Below are 14,981 nucleotides of genomic sequence, written 5' to 3' on the forward strand. Positions count from 1 at the left end.
TTGATGACAGAGAGTTAATCGCGGAGAGTTCACAGCGGAGAGTTGGCAACGACTACTATAAGTCTCCTTGTTCAAATGCTTAATATTGATACCAAATATATCACAATAGACTACTCTAGTGAAAATAAGAAGAAAAGAGATGCTTAGAAGAAAAAAAGTAGTAAATTTGTTTTGACCAGTACCAGCTGTCAATGGTGTCAATCTAACAACGCTTGCCATGTCTATCATACATCCAATCTCGTGAGCTCCAGGCCCTCATAATTCCATCGCTGTGGTTGCCCAATAAAATGTCCAAGTCTATGAAAAGAAAATAAATAAACAAAAGAAAAGAAAAAAGTAATCATACAACATAGCTTTCCATCATAACATGGTATATTCCATCATTCGTCCTCCACTCCATAAACACTTTCATTTTCTTATGCGACTCTCTTGAGCCTGATGTTGATATCATTGGCACATCGCTCAAAGCCAATGCCGAATCCGTCTTCAGTTCGCGGCTCAGGATACTGTTCGCTCTCGCCATGAGGGTTCTCAATGTCAAACTCCCGCAGCACGCTGGCGACCACATACAGGATTGTCTCGAAGCCGACTTTTCTTCCGGGGCACAAATTACCGGCCACGCCAAAGACTCGCAGCTTTCGCACCATGGAGGCAGAGAGGTTGCCAGAGTTGTTTAGCAGCCTTTCGGGTGAGAAAGTGGAAGCATCAGGACCCCAGGTTTCAGGGTTCTTGTTGAATGAGGACATGGCAAGGTAGATGAGATCTCCCGACTTGAGGTGGATGGGCTGTGAGTTGGGCACTGCAACGTCGAAATCTGCCTTTGCCACACGTGGAATTGCCGTCATGTGTAGTCGTAGAGTTTCATACAAGCATGCAGCCAAGAAGGGGAATGACTCTCGGATACGAGTCAAGTCGATGTTGCCTTCTTCGTCAAGAGCACTTGGGTTTCGTGCTTCCTTGACAACTCTGTCGAGGAGATCTGGACGCAAAAGCAGATGGCGGATTATCCAGACTGCCATGGTGCTGGGGGTAACCATAAGACCGAGAGATGTAAGCAGTTCAACTCTGAAATAATCCTCATTGGATTCCCACTCAGGGTCGGACATGACGACGGCATTGATTCGGTGTGCAATCTGTCGGACCCTTGATGCTCGGTTATTGGCGTGAGCGGCTTGTAGTCTATCGACGATGAATTCTCTGGCCTTGTGGGCTGCCTTGGCAGTGTACTTAGAAAACGGTCTTAAAAGAGTCATCTGAGAGCCGCTGAGTTCCATAAACTGATTCTGAAACTCTTCATCCACAACCCAAGGGCTTTCAGGGCCCCAAAGGGCACTGGCGACAGCCGCGCCGGTGAGCCTGAAAAGCCAAGGGCCGAGTTTAGTTTCCTGAACATCAGGTTGGCTCTGAAGTTTCTGGCTCGTGGTTTCAGACATTGTTGCAAGAAGGCTCCTGGCATTGCTCGCAGATGAGAACTCGCCAACGTGGATTGGGCGAGGGTCATAGCCTCCGATGGCCTGAATAGTAGAGTCGCTCAGGCCGAATACACGGCGACCAATCAAGAAAATGACATTGGCAAGACTTGTCTCTGAAGTATGTCTTGACAGGACACTTTCCATAGAAGGGTCTGTGACAACAATCTTTCGTGGGAAGACGTTGATGGAAAGTACTGGTCTGGCGCAGTTGAGAATGGCATTGTATACAAACGAGTAGAGCTTGTATCTCAACCATGATATGTTCTTGATGATTGTGACGGAAATAGGTCTCTCACTGTAGCCTTTGCGGCCACGATATGTGTGGACGAGAGGAGCTATTAAAAGCAAAAGTAGGAGGAAGTGATATGGGAATGGAAATGAGACATGAGGCTCAGTGAAGGCATGCTCAACCACGCCGATGTAAGATGTTGAGGACGGGATGACGTCTACTCGATTCATCTTGTCTATCCAAGAAGAATTAATCTTCAAAAATGTCTTGTAAGTAAGAATAGAGTGCTGATTCAAGATGTCTGATGTAAGAAGAAACAGAGCGTCTATTCAAAAGGTCTGATATAAGTTCTTTTATATCAAGTGCTGTGGGTTTGTTGTGTTGTCTGTTTGTCGATGGTGAATGATGGGATGCCATCAGGAAAACAGCAACGCAACGGCATATTTATCTACATCAGACGAACATACATGAACCGGACAAACGGGTCTTAGCCAAGAGGCTGAATCCATCCATTGCCAAACTAGCACAAACAGCCACTTGCCTGGTGAGGCTATGGAGCGCAACAAAGCTCCAAAAAGATAACTATGAGGCCACCGTCGGACTCACTGGCTCGATCCTGCCCACTACCGTAAAGCTGAGAATTTTTGGGCCCCCAAGTTTCCCAAATTCAGTACGCCCCCCTCCCCCCCTCGGCCATCACTTCTCACGGACAAAGAGAAGGAAAGATGCCTAACACGATGACAAGTTCCTCCCACTGGGGCGTCATAGTAGGGGAAAAAAACGGTAGGGATTGTTCACTTGGTCAAAGCTGTGGGAGGACGGGACTAGTATCTTGAGTTCCCACATCGGGGAACGGTTGATCGAGGCTATGTACATGAACAGCTGAACACTATAGGCTTTCTACTTTTTTTTCAGCGTCGATACAAACCATGCTAGTCAATAAGAATGATGAATGTACCGAGATCAGTTAATAGGGAAAAAGAAAAACAGCCCCATGTAAGAGTCAGGGAAGGAGGCCATGTGGTATGGCCTGCATTAGCATGGAAGGGATTGATGCAAAAAAGAGGGAGGGGGCGTGTACCAAAGCCCATCATCGAGCGCCATGTTTTCCTCTTTTTGGTATCCCAAATAGGTCAATGGGCCAATTTAGGCTGCCTATTGGTAGAATATCACTTTATATCTTTCTTCTAGGGCCTATTTTCCCTCACGAGGTCTCCAGCAGGGAGGGAGCATGGGCGTGAGCGCAGGCCTGTAACTGGGGCTGAGGACTGGGGCTGGGATGTAGGGAACGAAAAGTATCCGATGATCTGGATGGCTGATTGGCCGCCTTGCGTTCATTGGGCTCGACAGGGGTAAGGGGAAGGATTGGACGGTCATTATGGGGAATGATGCCTGGAAATGATGCCTGGGCTGAGCGTTTGTGTGTGTGTGTAAGAGTCAGTGAGAGAGAGACACGATGAAGGGTGGAAGGGATGGCTCCCGATTGGGAAACCGGCCGTGGGGCCTAGCTTGGTTTTCACCGAGGGGTTGGTCATTGGGATTTTGCTGGGGGATTTCTGGGGTCTTTTTTTTTTTTTTTTTTTTTTTAATTTCTGGGTATTGGTATTTAAAATACGATATATGAGAAATGTATTAATTGGAATAAGAAAAATGTAGCAAAGGAGACGTATCAGACATTGTATTTGCGTTTCGAGTTGAGCAAAGTCCTGGATACGAAGAAAACAGCCCTGCGCTACTTTAGTGTAAGAGTCAAACGGCCGTGTCATCAGTGGTCATCATCGATGTCATCCAGCTCGAAAGGGAATTTCTAGAATGTCTCATATTTTTATTTATATCATGTGTACGACCCTACTTTTCCCCCCAAAAAAATTATGAAGAAGGAATATGTCTGAGACTTTTGTGCCTCGCCCTTTTGACACACTCAGGCACATACATGTAAGATGCCCGCTATACAACATTTCCTCCCATGCAAGAGTAATGTGACTAATGTCAAGATGCAACTTGTGCATAGATGCTGCCTTAGCTGGAGTGTTAGCATAGGGCTGGAGGCAATATATTTAGATTGAATTGGCGGACGCTATTAGTCAATACAGATAAAGTGGACAAGGTGGACAGGCAGACAAGACAGCCAGCGAGACATACACCAGACGAACTCGAATCCAGTCATCCATCATCCTGCGGGACACGCCCCCTCCATGTTTGCTTCCCGCCGTCTGTCTCTCATATTTTTTTTCAACAAAGCAGAAATGATAGAACAATAATAAAAAACGATAGCCAAAGCTCAGTAATACCGAATTACTAGTCGAATTCATAGTCCAGATGACAATGGTCCAATCCCAGGTGTCCATTGACTGGTTCTTTTCACCTCTCGGTCAACCGCAGCCTGCGCGCGTCTTCTTGTCCCACTCCCCACCATCAGCGTCACTTGCATCACCGTCATCAGATCAGCCGCTCCCAGATGCAAGGTTCAGGTCCCCCCCTTGCCTTGCCTCTCAGCCCCATCCGCAGAGGTGTAACCAGGCAATCGCATCGTATTGCTCGTCGTATTTCGTTCCCTTCTTCTTGATGCTCCGCCGTTCGCTCATTGGGTGTCACAAAAAGGTACTAAGTAGAACAAAAAGAACATAATGAGCCAATGAGGCGGCACAAACGACTATAGATAGAAGCATCAAATGTTCTTGGCTGTAGTGGCACATGGGAATAATAGAATCATAGCGCTGAAGCGAATCTCTTTCTTCTTCTTTTTACCTTGAATGCGCTTACACTCTGCAGTGCCCAAAAATATACGATTATACGAATTACTAGGCTCGTGTTGGGTTGGTTGAACAACATAAACAAGGGGGATCAAGAAAAAAGGGCATCACGGGAAGGATTGAGGCCGCAGAGAACAGGGAGAGAGTGCCGGAGCCGAGTCAGTGACAGCGGGCGGCCGCAGAAATGACGCCCTAACCGCTTGTCTTGGCGCAAACTCTGTCTTTTCTTGCTTCTTGTCTCTCGGCTTCTTGATTGTCCTCGCTTCTGGCTGCGGCCACTCGAGCGAGATGTGCTATCACCAAACCAGCCATAATACTAAATAGCTGGTCTGCGAGCAGCGGCAAGGGCCGGGAAGTGACGTTGGTTGGAGCGCTCGCCTACATATGGCGTCGTAATCGCTTGTTGGCCGCTGTTTAGCTCCCGCCCGCGATGGGCTTAGTGGCTGCGGGAAGGGAAGGGTAAGGCTGTAGGGGGCATGAAATAACCCAATCGGGCCAGGCATAGCATCGATGCACTGCGTTATGCATGTGTTTCCCTCCCTTGAGTTTGCGTTTCTTTTTTTTTTTCTTCAAACTGGCCCTGCATTTGTCTCTCTTTTTTTTTTCTTTTTTTTTGGCTCCTTGGCGGGACGGATCTTCAGCTAGAAAGGTCAGCTCTGGAGAGACGAAGAGCGTACATAGAGCGAGACTCAAGAGGGAAGATGATGCGCCGGCCGGGCGACGGAGCGACCCGAATCTATCCAAGCGGTACCAGGGTCTGATACCGGGAAAAGCGTAGACATTTTCAGTTTTTCTCTCTTCTTCCTCATTCTTCCAAGGCAGTGTACGAACTTGTTTCGTTTCGCATCAGCTGAGCAGCGCAATGGTCTGAGGCTGCTCGTTTTACCTCTCATTGCTAATAGCCTCTGATTACGACTCTTGCGTGTTGATGTCATTCAGTTACAGCATAGCCATCGTCGCCTTACACTTCCCTCCAGGCAGACAACGCTGTTAGTCATAGCACTTACACGCGCACACACATACACTCTCTCTCTTCCAGTTTTTTCTCTCCCGCTGCAACTGCCGCTACCAACCCTCTACTATCATCCATCTCCGCGGTAATCTATTGTTTTTTCGTTTTTTTCCTGTTGGTCGGATCCCTCTCTCCAGGATATTATTCGTCCCATCTTCGTCCAGGGTCCCCTCCAATAGCGCAAAATCCCAAATCCCGGCCCCCCCTCTATCTCCCCTCCCCCTCCATCTCCAACTGCCCGTGTCTGCCCGTGTCTGCCCGGCCTTCACCGAGCAGAGCTGATCCCCTGCTCGTAGCTGAAGTTCAAATCCGGGCCTCAATGTTACCTCTACGGAGCGGCGTTGGCCCCGCGTGTGGCTCTTCCCGCAAAGCCCGGTGGGGCGGAAAGCAATAACAAAAAAGCAACCCCCATGGTATGATTCTGTTCTCTTTTCTTTTTTTTGCCGGTAGATAGATCGTGCAGATGGCTGCTCAGGCAAGGTTGATAAGCAAGCAAACCAGCGGACGAGAGGGAGGGAACATGAGGGTCCAGACGAGAGACTATTTGCTAAGCCGCATCGAGCTGGAGATCTAGGCCCCATCCAGGGTTCACGCACCGCAGGTGATTCTCTCTGCCCCCTGCTCCAGGCTATCTGTTTTTTCTTCTTGCCCTTGTCCGCCTGCGTTGCAGATATGACGTCTTGGTTTCCCTCCCCGGCTGCTCGTTTTGATTCGACGCATGATACGACTGGGGGCTAAAACGAGGCTGGCTGGCTGCGGTTCCAGACCGAAACAACGCAAAACAAAGAGCAAGAAGAAAAAATTCCAGCCTAGGCACCCATGTATCGCATATCTCAGATATCGAATGGTGACGTGCTATCCCGTCGGGATGCAACGACTCCCCGGCGTAGCAAATGCTACCTAGACTAGGTAGTGTTTTGATTCCATGTCTCTTCACCACGTGGTACGGCTACACGGTCCCCTTGCAGTTCCACAGTGGCTTTTTCCCAAAAGAATATGAAAAGACGAATAATTGGGCAAAATAAGGGAAAAACATTAAAAATAAATTACTGCATTCTAGCTGCATAGGACCTGCAGGAGTCATAGCAGAAAAGTGCTGCCTTGCATGCAAGGGCAGAGTGGAAACACTGCCTTGGTATAAGTGTGTGTGTACGACGGTGACTCTACTCTTTAGTCCAGGCGAGGCGCACAGCGGACATTTCAAGTTGGCCGAAGCTATGTTTTTTTCTCTCTCAAGTGAGGCCTTTTTGATGCCAATGTTTTTTGGGAAAGCTCGAGACTGAGCCCAAGCATCCAGAGCGACGGCTGCAGCGGCAAAGCATGAAAAGAGATTCGAGGCTGAGACAAGCAAGGCTTGGACGTGCCCGTTTGGGTATTGTCGTGTGTGTGTTTGCAGCTGGAATGGGTTATGTGACGTGGACTATCGAACATGGATATGTGATAGAGGATATGAGATGCTGGTTATTCAAGAAGGGGGTGTATATGATATCTGATAGTGATATTGACCCGGCTTCTTGTTGGCTTCACTCAGCCAAGGCGGAGAACAAAGCATTCTTACCACACCAAATAGGCCTACATAGTATCATTTCAACTTTTTTTTACTCATTGTCCTGGTCTAGACCAGATAGAACAAGCCTAAGAAACTGTATTCTTCGTCACAACACCTCTTGCAAACTCTCCAAACGTCAAGTGCTGCTCAATGTCCACCTCCTCACCCAAGTTAGGCTGGGTAAACACTGCCAATGTGTTCCTCGCTACCCTGCCGTCGCTAACACTTGCTCTTACCCCCCTCACAAAGTGCGGTACCGCCTTGAACTTGCCCGCCGTGATGCGCTCAAGGGCCTCACCGGTCTGGAACGCGATGCAGTCACGCGGGATCTTGACCTGCACCGTCTCGCCCGTTCGAGACTTAATGTACAGGCCAGCCGCAGCGTCGGGAGACGCAGGCAGCTCTTCCAGAGGGGGCAGAGAGGCTCCGTTGAGGCTTGTGATGTCCGCCGCGCTTGGCACCGCAGGGCTGGTCTGCTTCTCGTCGATGAACATGGCCGACGTGAGGCCCGTCAAGCAGCCGTGGTCGAGATGGGTGCCGCACCAGTCGTCCTCGTCGCCCTCTGCCGCCGTTGATGCTGCCTCAGACGCCCCTTGGGGAAAGTAGTGCAGCAGCCTCGCCTTTGTGGTGTTGGAGGTGCTGACGACGTGCTCCAGGTAGCCCTTGGGGTAGCCCTGGATCTCCTTCTCGGCAAAGCGGTCACAAGCGCGCGCCACCAGCACGGCAACGTCGATGATGAGGCGGCAGAGGCTGGTCACTGCCGGCTTCATGCCGGGGAGCACACTCTCCGCCGGCCAGATGTTGGGCGAGAGGTACTCGGGGAACGTCTCCGGCGAGAACTCTGTCGTGGGCTCGGCACAGTCCAGGCTGGGGTTAACGTAAAAAGCACAGTTTGCGTAGTAGGATCCCTTGAAGGTGTCGGCCTGACCATTCTTGAGCGTCTCCTTGCCCAGAGACCAGCCAGTCAAGTACTTGGCCTTGGCGTTTTCCAGCTTGTCTAATATGGGCGTGTTTGTAAGCGTCTTGCTGCATATGTGGCTGGCAAACTAAATGCATCTCTATGTAGTTGCCTGAACTTGGCCCCCTAATGATTCCCCCCCTCTTTCGATAGCCCCCCCTAGAAAAAAGAAGGGGGCAGAAGCAGCAAACAAACAAACAAACTTACCCAGTTCCTCCTTGGGTAGGTTGCCCAAGTATGAGCCATATGATAAGGCGACATGGCGCAGCTGCGCAAACTCCTGCGGAACGTTTTTGACCACTAAGATGCCCAGGGAATCAGGGCCAAAAGCCTCCTGCAAAGTCTCAAAGGAGACATTTCCTAGATGACTCGTGTGTAAGTCAGGAGAATTCCGCCACGTTATGAGTAGAGTATGAGTATATTCAGTTTCAAAAATAAAATAAAAATGTGGCGCGGGATGTGAAAGTGGGATTGTGTGAGTGGGCTTATGAATCCATCGATTCGTTGATACTGTTTGCACGGCACGGAGGACTTATACGAAGTAGGAAATAACAAGTAGATGCACATTGCGGGACGTGAGGCTCTTCATACCGTTTTGGAGGTCTTCGAGGGACACAGTCACAGCCTGTGCCAGAGGGGCCATTTTGAAACGATGATGACGATGGGCGAGGATGATGCAGATGTCAGCTGCTGACAGGAGGAATGGAGTGTATAGTGAGAAGTAGACAGTAGAAGAAAGAAAAAGGGCGATCAAAAAAATTCACAAGATGGATGAGATGCAGAAGAAAAGGATCAATCCAATGCCCCCCATCGTACGAGAAAAAGGGCACCTTTTCGCGGTTTATCCTCGCCCCCAAAACCGCCGCCACTACGGCCCCATTTCCGCTCCTCCACGCTCTAAAGCAAAAAAATAATCCGAAGTAGCAAGCTCCAGCTTCGTTTCATTCCCGAGCCCATAATCGATTCATTAGCGGGGGAGGGGCAAAAAAAAAGGAAGCCAATCTCAACATGAGAGGATACACGCCAATAAGACAGACAAAAGTCCCAAAAAGGTACTCACTGCGACTTGCGCTTACGTAAACGCTGGAGAATAGTAGAGTTTCTCAATGGACCGAAAGATGGAGCTCGCCGTCTCCCGAATCATACTCCAGGCCGAACCTTGTTTGGACTCTTGAAAAAAGCGAGCCAAGGCTGTTCCGCTTAATGCTACCCATTATAGCCATATCAAGCATTACATCTTCCGGTTTTCGGACGCCCTTCTGATTGAGCGTTTCTGCTCGCCCCGACGCAAGCCGCGTCTCTCATTGGCTCTGCTCTGCTCTTAGCTAGCTGCAGCTTGCAGCAATACCGTTATAGCAGCAATCATGGTCAAGCCATTGACCTTCAAGGGCGACAAAAAGACCAAGAAGCGGAAGCGCGCGGCCGCGGAGCTCGACGACGACGACAATGGCGCCGGCGAGTCCAACAGAAGCAAGCAGGTGATTGCCAAGGCAAACAACGGCAACGAAGACCAGGCCCAAGACGATAGCTGGGTCTCGGCCGATGCCGTCACCGATGTCGTGGGCCCGATCATGATTGTGCTCCCCACGGACAAGCCATCTGCGCTGGCTTGCGATCCTAGCGGCAAGGTGTTTGCGCTGCCGATTGAGAACATTGTGGACGACAATCCGACCAGCGCGGAGCCGCACGATGTGAGGCAGGTTTGGGTTGCCAATCGCGTGGCTGGCACCGAGAACTATCGCTTCAAGGGACATCATGGAAGGTACGTTTGTGCTGTTGCACCTAGAACTCGACATTTGAGTATGCTATTCCGCATGAATACGGCATCCCGCTAACTTAGATACGCGACAAATAGATATCTCGCCTGCGACAAGATTGGTCTGCTATCGGCAACCTCAGAAGCCGTCTCCCCCCTAGAATCATTCAACCTCATCGCCACCGCAGACACGCCCGGCACGTTCCAGATCCAGTCTCTCCGCGACACCTTCATCACCATCAAGCCGTCTACGTCGTCCAAGCCGAATGCGCCGCCTGCCGAAGTACGTGGCGACGCCGATAACATCACCTACAACACGACGCTGCGCATCCGCATGCAGGCGCGCTTCAAGCCTCGCATCAGGACGTCCAAGGAGGAGCGCGAAAAGTCCAAGATTAGCCGCAAGGAGCTAGAGGACGCGGCTGGGCGGAGGCTGAACGAGGATGAGGTGCGGGTGCTGAAGAGGGCGAAGAGGGAGGGTGATTATCATGAGCGGTTGCTGGAGATTAAGGTGAAGAATAAGCATGACAAGTTTGGCTGAAGTGCTTCGTGTCATAATGAGGTTTTGCCTCCTATATCATGCCTCCTTGATCGAACAATGCCTGTCGTTCAACGCAGCCACCGCAGACTTGGAATTGAGATATTAGCCACCCGAGGTAAACGTTAAAGGCTTATCTAAGGGTCGCAAACCCGAGACCTGCTTCGCTCGACATGAAATCAACGAACTGGCTGCTACATCCGATCCATAGACTGATCAAGCATTTAGTCATAAACGTTGCGAACTCCCGGCAGCTGGGTGTCAGTCTATCGTGCCAACTAGTAAAGCGGTTGGTAGGACCAAGGTTCATTGCTGGATCCTCTTTTAACAATGCGAGGGAATTTTCCAATGAGCTAAAGTGCTGTTTATATACATATTAGGATATAAAAAAGAAAAATACAAAAGACCTCCTGTAAATGCCAAAGAAATGAAGCTCAACTTTTTTGCTATTTGATATCTATTCAACCTCCCATTTATTTTCAGTTACCTGCCCTCCATGCCTTGACATTTCCGTCCTCTCCCGTCGTGAAAACAACCTGCTCATCGTCAAAGAAGCAAAATGAGCGCACAATCTCGCTGCCGTGTGCGCCGGGTAGGACAACTCTATTGTCGTGATCGAGTGCCCAGGCGTTGTTCGGCGTCTTTGCCAGGAAGACGAGCTCAAAGTTTTGTTTACTATTTCATTTTCATACAGGTTAGCTGCCATCACAACAAGCTCTCCAAGGAGAACTAGGAAGATTCAAAACATACTCTTGCGATCCTGCGCCCAGAATGGCACCACTGCCATCCAACTTAGTCGTCACATTCGCCACATACTGACATCCAAGCACCTTTCTCAAATCCCCAAAGTCCTGCGTCGCATTGCCGTCTGTACGCTCCTCCGCGACGTCATACAGCGCAAAAGTCTCGTCATGCGACAGAGCAAAGACTTCCGTGGGCGTCAGGAAGGCGGCATCATGGATAGAAGCGTTGTGGTTGAATGTCTGGATGGTGAGCTCGTCCTCGTCAGCGATAGTCGTATCGTGGACACTGACGAGGCCGTCTGTTGAGCCGGAGATGAGGAGCGTGGGCGAGGAAGGGTGGAAGCCGAGAGAGGTGACGTCGTCGCTGTGGACTTCGGAGTAGGTCGCTTTAGGGGTGGGGTTGGAGCGGACGTCCCTGCGTAAGGATAGCTGATGAGCCGGTGTTCATGTAGATATGTGTAGTCAGAGACACTGAAATCATTCTTACCAGAGGTGTATTGAGGCGACGTGGTTCTCCAGCTCTGTGCCGACGGCGATTGTTTGTGTGTTTGCGCTGCATGCCATGGACAAGATTGACGCCTCGGCCGCTATAAAAGGTGAGGTTAGCCATAGATTCAACTCCATTCGCCATTCTCCACGTCTCATCAGCATCTTTGCCTTCACTCTCACTCTCACTCTCACTCTCACTTATTGCTTCGCCATCTCATCATTCACAACTCACCCTGAAACTGCGCAACCCTCGCTCCTTGCCTCAAATCCCAAACCCCAACAGAGCCATTCTCACCAGCCGTGCAGACTACTGAGCTTCCAGCGTCAAACACTCGCAGCGTCGTCACGTTCCCATGGCTCGTCTTGAGGCTCGTAACGGGCCCGGCACCAAGTCGAGCAGGATTGAATAGCGAGAGCGTCTGGTTCGAGGCTACAGTGGCAAGACCCGCTGCTGTGCGGTGCGCCTCGAGCACATAGACGTCTTCTGGGCCGGAGAAGTGGTGCTGGTCGATGTTGGAGAGGGTATACATTTTGAGTTGTGATATAATGTTATGCGGATGTGGTATAAGACGAGAGGTAGTTAAAGAGACCTCGTAAAGGTGATCGCTTTTGTGTGGCCCCGGTACGACCCTTTGAATGAAAGGAACTTAGAGAATTTCCAATAAGCCGACAAAGTTTGTTCGTCTATTCCACTAAATGCAGATCCAGATCTAATGTCTAAATATCAAGATTCACGCAGAGCTAAAATGTTCATCAAGCAGCTGTAAACTCTTTTTCACCCACTAGGACGCTAAATTTAGAACTAGCCTCGTTAACTAAATATCCTCACACCTACAATAGCAGCGCGAACTCTGGCATATATAACGTCACAAAAGCTGGCAATATACAAGATTGAAAACATATTCATAAACATATTATTGTTACAGACAATTTTCTCCGCTACATCTATCGTACAAAACATAGTTTTTACTCTAAAACAGTTCGAATCATTCGTCCAACATATGATAGGAGTGTCGCTATTGCCAGCTTGAAAAGGTAAATTTTTCATCCCTTTTTCCCCAGAAAGTCAAAAAACCAAAGCCCCTCTCAAGACTTGCTTTCTCGTAGCAGTTCTTTATATAAAACGCCATATAAAGCTCTAAAACGCCAAACCCTTGATGAAAACTCTGAAAAGATTTCATTTCATTTTGAAACCCCAAAACCAATTATTTTGTTGTATTGTTATTGCCTCATATTTTCCTTCAGTCCTCGCCAGCCAAGCTTTCGCCCATAGAACGTTCATTGACACTTCGAAACGCCCGCTTGCCGACCTCGTAACTACTGATCATAATGGCACAAGCCGGTGCCACCTTCAGGGTGCGGGGAATCCAACCTCGCCATAGGCCAGATATGCCCTCTGTCTGGAAAATGTGTAATAGTAATCGCCCCATGTTCTGCTGCTCAGGTGCCAGTGCGCTTCCGGCTGCACGGCGGGAACTGTCGTTATAGACTTGGGTGCGCGTCTTGCCAACGTCAAACGGCATAGTCATTATAGATGCAATAGCGCCGGAAGTAGCGCCAGCCGCGAAACTATCAAGGAAAGTTTCTGTATGACTCTCTCGGCTCTGAGATTGGCGCCGGGCTCTTGTGCGGCTGAGCCCATCAATTGCGTCGCGGCTAGCTGCCCTGCCTTGTCGTTCCTCGCGTATATCTGAAATTCTAGATCGGATAGACTCGTATCCCCACCAGTAGAGGCCAGAAAAGGGCACGTCTCTCCACAGGGTCAATGTCAGGCCTCGCCATAAGGAGGTATAGCCTTGGGTGGCAACCATGGAGCGGATTCCGTTAAAAGCTTCAACCAGGTGGTTTGTCGTAGAAGAGCCAGGCGCAGCCTGCATACGGGTGCGGACGAGCTCGATAGGGCCGACGGCGGTTGCTGCGAGAATTCGAGCGAAAGAGCCAGCAGTGAGGGGTGCGTAATCTGTTGAGAGCTTTGAAAACGGGCTCATGGAATTGAATCGCAGCCAATCGTATCCGGTGAAGTAAATGATATTGGCGGGAATTGTCATGGCGAGGGTAGGCGAGAGGCCTCTCCATAATGTCGTAAATCCTTCGTTACGGGCAATCTTGCGCAGACCATCGATCGTTGAGTGATATGTCTTCTTTTGGACTTCTTGCACTGCACAGTCAGCAGCGGCGCCACTCCCGCCGGATGTTGCGATGCCTTCGATTCTAGGTGCGGCGAGGCAGTACTCTATGGCGCTGTCTGCGAAAAAGACTTCGCGGCAGCAGGCTGTGACGCCCAGCTCGGCTGTTTGGATGGGGGTAAGGTTCGCAGTTGTTCGCATGAGTCTAGAAAAGTCCACAACCGGGGCGGCGGTGGCGGAAGTCGGTTGCGATTGTAAGCGCACGCGAACGACGTCTAATGGAGTTACTAAGAGAGAGAACAAAAGTTAGTACACGTCACAGTCCAAAGCTTGTAATGAATGTCAACAAAGATTGCTTACCCAGCAACGAAGTCAAGAGACTCCCCGACATGGCCGACACCATCTTCTGGCCAGCTGTGATATCCGGTATGATGCTGCCTCCATCGCCATCTCCCGCACCCGCAATCCTAGGAATGCCAGACATACTGGTTTCGTCTCCGTCTATCCTGTCGTAGTTTTGGCTATTTGAGCTGTGGACAACAGAAAAAGATCCCATGCCGGCGTAAAATCTGACGGGGGAGCGTGAGCGAGGAGCCGAGAGCCCTCGGGCTCTCACGAATATCCGGACTCTGTAGGCTTGTGCGTAGCTCTCTCGGAGATGCTCGGACCAGGCCGAATTCGGTCTGTAGATGTTTGGAGCGCAAAAGTCGATGCGGCAGAAATTGCGCACAAAGGTCGATATGTCGATACGGATAGATATTCAAAGGATGGATGGAGGAGACAGGAATTGGTCAAGGAAAGAGGAGAGCGAGAGAATATCGAGTAGTCATAGCTGCTGGTAGGTTATTTAGTTAGTAGATACTAGAAGCCGCTAGCCAAGGTGTAGCGCATGCAAGTAGAAAATAATATCCACGGCTCAGCGGCGTTGCCTTAATCGAGCCCCAGTTAATTTTTTTTCGTTGATTTTTTCGGCTCGCCTCCACGCCGCTGCCGGAGATGAAGCTGCATCGCACCAGCTTGGCCTGCCAATCCCGCACCGAGGCGAGACACCGTCTGTAGCCGAATGATGTCACTCTGCGCTGTGATTGGCTGGCCATTTGCCGTGGCGATTGATAATCAGCGATAAGATGAACTCCTCCAGTATGCACATACTCGGTAGTACTTCATACTTGTACTTGTTCTCCATACCTGGTAGACCCAGCACGGCGCCCTTTTATTGATCTAGCAGCATACCCTTTGGGAATTGCTCGTATTAACCTCGATATATGCCAAAGTTACTCGATTGCCTAAATCCTAACCGCCTCCTACGCGTCTCTGCTTTTTTGCTCTCTTTGATCATTCTTTCTCATTTTCCCA

At 50.0% G+C, this 14,981-nt stretch overlaps 6 protein-coding genes across 6 annotated transcripts; 1 reads left to right on the forward strand and 5 right to left on the reverse strand.

Moving 5' to 3' along the window:
- Window positions 1-118: 118 nt before the first annotated feature.
- Window positions 119-2,447, reverse strand: GGI43DRAFT_398168 (cytochrome P450). Its single transcript, XM_083205196.1, has one exon. It carries the CDS (start codon window positions 1,929-1,931, stop codon window positions 417-419), a length of 1,515 nt encoding a protein of 504 aa, XP_083063364.1. The 5' UTR covers window positions 1,932-2,447; the 3' UTR covers window positions 119-416.
- A 2,929-nt stretch (window positions 2,448-5,376) lies between these two features.
- Window positions 5,377-6,417, reverse strand: GGI43DRAFT_291403 (uncharacterized protein). The gene has a single exon (XM_083201394.1). It carries the CDS (start codon window positions 6,045-6,047, stop codon window positions 5,520-5,522), a length of 528 nt encoding a protein of 175 aa, XP_083063365.1. The 5' UTR covers window positions 6,048-6,417; the 3' UTR covers window positions 5,377-5,519.
- A 582-nt stretch (window positions 6,418-6,999) lies between these two features.
- On the reverse strand, window positions 7,000-8,957 carry GGI43DRAFT_291261 (uncharacterized protein). The gene is made up of 3 exons (XM_083201392.1): window positions 8,565-8,957; window positions 8,181-8,333; window positions 7,000-8,012 (listed from the first exon to the last, which is right to left on the reverse strand). Exons 1-3 carry the CDS (start codon window positions 8,614-8,616, stop codon window positions 7,102-7,104), a joined length of 1,116 nt encoding a protein of 371 aa, XP_083063366.1. The 5' UTR covers window positions 8,617-8,957; the 3' UTR covers window positions 7,000-7,101.
- On the forward strand, window positions 8,678-10,355 carry GGI43DRAFT_291284 (FRG1-like family-domain-containing protein). The gene is made up of 2 exons (XM_083201393.1): window positions 8,678-9,735; window positions 9,829-10,355. The coding sequence occupies exons 1-2, from the start codon at window positions 9,338-9,340 to the stop codon at window positions 10,268-10,270; spliced, it is 840 nt and encodes a 279-aa protein (XP_083063367.1). The 5' UTR covers window positions 8,678-9,337; the 3' UTR covers window positions 10,271-10,355.
- Window positions 10,356-10,661: 306 nt separating this feature from the next.
- Window positions 10,662-12,246, reverse strand: GGI43DRAFT_291248 (WD40-repeat-containing domain protein). The gene is made up of 4 exons (XM_083201391.1): window positions 11,732-12,246; window positions 11,498-11,597; window positions 11,018-11,425; window positions 10,662-10,942 (listed from the first exon to the last, which is right to left on the reverse strand). The coding sequence occupies exons 1-4, from the start codon at window positions 12,027-12,029 to the stop codon at window positions 10,747-10,749; spliced, it is 1,002 nt and encodes a 333-aa protein (XP_083063368.1). The 5' UTR covers window positions 12,030-12,246; the 3' UTR covers window positions 10,662-10,746.
- A 144-nt stretch (window positions 12,247-12,390) lies between these two features.
- On the reverse strand, window positions 12,391-14,766 carry GGI43DRAFT_398181 (mitochondrial carrier domain-containing protein). The gene is made up of 2 exons (XM_083205197.1): window positions 13,986-14,766; window positions 12,391-13,912 (listed from the first exon to the last, which is right to left on the reverse strand). Exons 1-2 carry the CDS (start codon window positions 14,179-14,181, stop codon window positions 12,741-12,743), a joined length of 1,368 nt encoding a protein of 455 aa, XP_083063369.1. The 5' UTR covers window positions 14,182-14,766; the 3' UTR covers window positions 12,391-12,740.
- Window positions 14,767-14,981: the final 215 nt, after the last annotated feature.

Source organism: Trichoderma evansii, assembly GCF_050947405.1.
Source record: "Trichoderma evansii strain SZMC 28006 chromosome Unknown GGI43scaffold_4, whole genome shotgun sequence".
NCBI lineage: Eukaryota > Fungi > Ascomycota > Sordariomycetes > Hypocreales > Hypocreaceae > Trichoderma > Trichoderma evansii.

Coding starts and splice junctions, on each gene's coding strand:
- GGI43DRAFT_398168 (XM_083205196.1), bottom strand. CDS start 1,931: ATGAATCGAGTAGACGTCATCCCGTCCTCAACATCTTACATCGGCGTG.
- GGI43DRAFT_291403 (XM_083201394.1), bottom strand. CDS start 6,047: ATGGGGCCTAGATCTCCAGCTCGATGCGGCTTAGCAAATAGTCTCTCG.
- GGI43DRAFT_291261 (XM_083201392.1), bottom strand. CDS start 8,616: ATGGCCCCTCTGGCACAGGCTGTGACTGTGTCCCTCGAAGACCTCCAA. Junction 8,334..8,564: donor CCTCGAAGACCTCCAAAACG/GTATGAAGAGCC, acceptor CGAGTCATCTAG/GAAATGTCTCCTTTGAGACT. Junction 8,013..8,180: donor CCTACCCAAGGAGGAACTGG/GTAAGTTTGTTT, acceptor CGCCCATATTAG/ACAAGCTGGAAAACGCCAAG.
- GGI43DRAFT_291284 (XM_083201393.1), top strand. CDS start 9,338: ATGGTCAAGCCATTGACCTTCAAGGGCGACAAAAAGACCAAGAAGCGG. Junction 9,736..9,828: donor TTCAAGGGACATCATGGAAG/GTACGTTTGTGC, acceptor CGCGACAAATAG/ATATCTCGCCTGCGACAAGA.
- GGI43DRAFT_291248 (XM_083201391.1), bottom strand. CDS start 12,029: ATGTATACCCTCTCCAACATCGACCAGCACCACTTCTCCGGCCCAGAA. Junction 11,426..11,497: donor GTCGCCTCAATACACCTCTG/GTAAGAATGATT, acceptor ATCCTTACGCAG/GGACGTCCGCTCCAACCCCA. Junction 10,943..11,017: donor CTGGGCGCAGGATCGCAAGA/GTATGTTTTGAA, acceptor AAAATGAAATAG/TAAACAAAACTTTGAGCTCG.
- GGI43DRAFT_398181 (XM_083205197.1), bottom strand. CDS start 14,181: ATGGGATCTTTTTCTGTTGTCCACAGCTCAAATAGCCAAAACTACGAC. Junction 13,913..13,985: donor TCTCTTGACTTCGTTGCTGG/GTAAGCAATCTT, acceptor TCTCTCTCTTAG/TAACTCCATTAGACGTCGTT.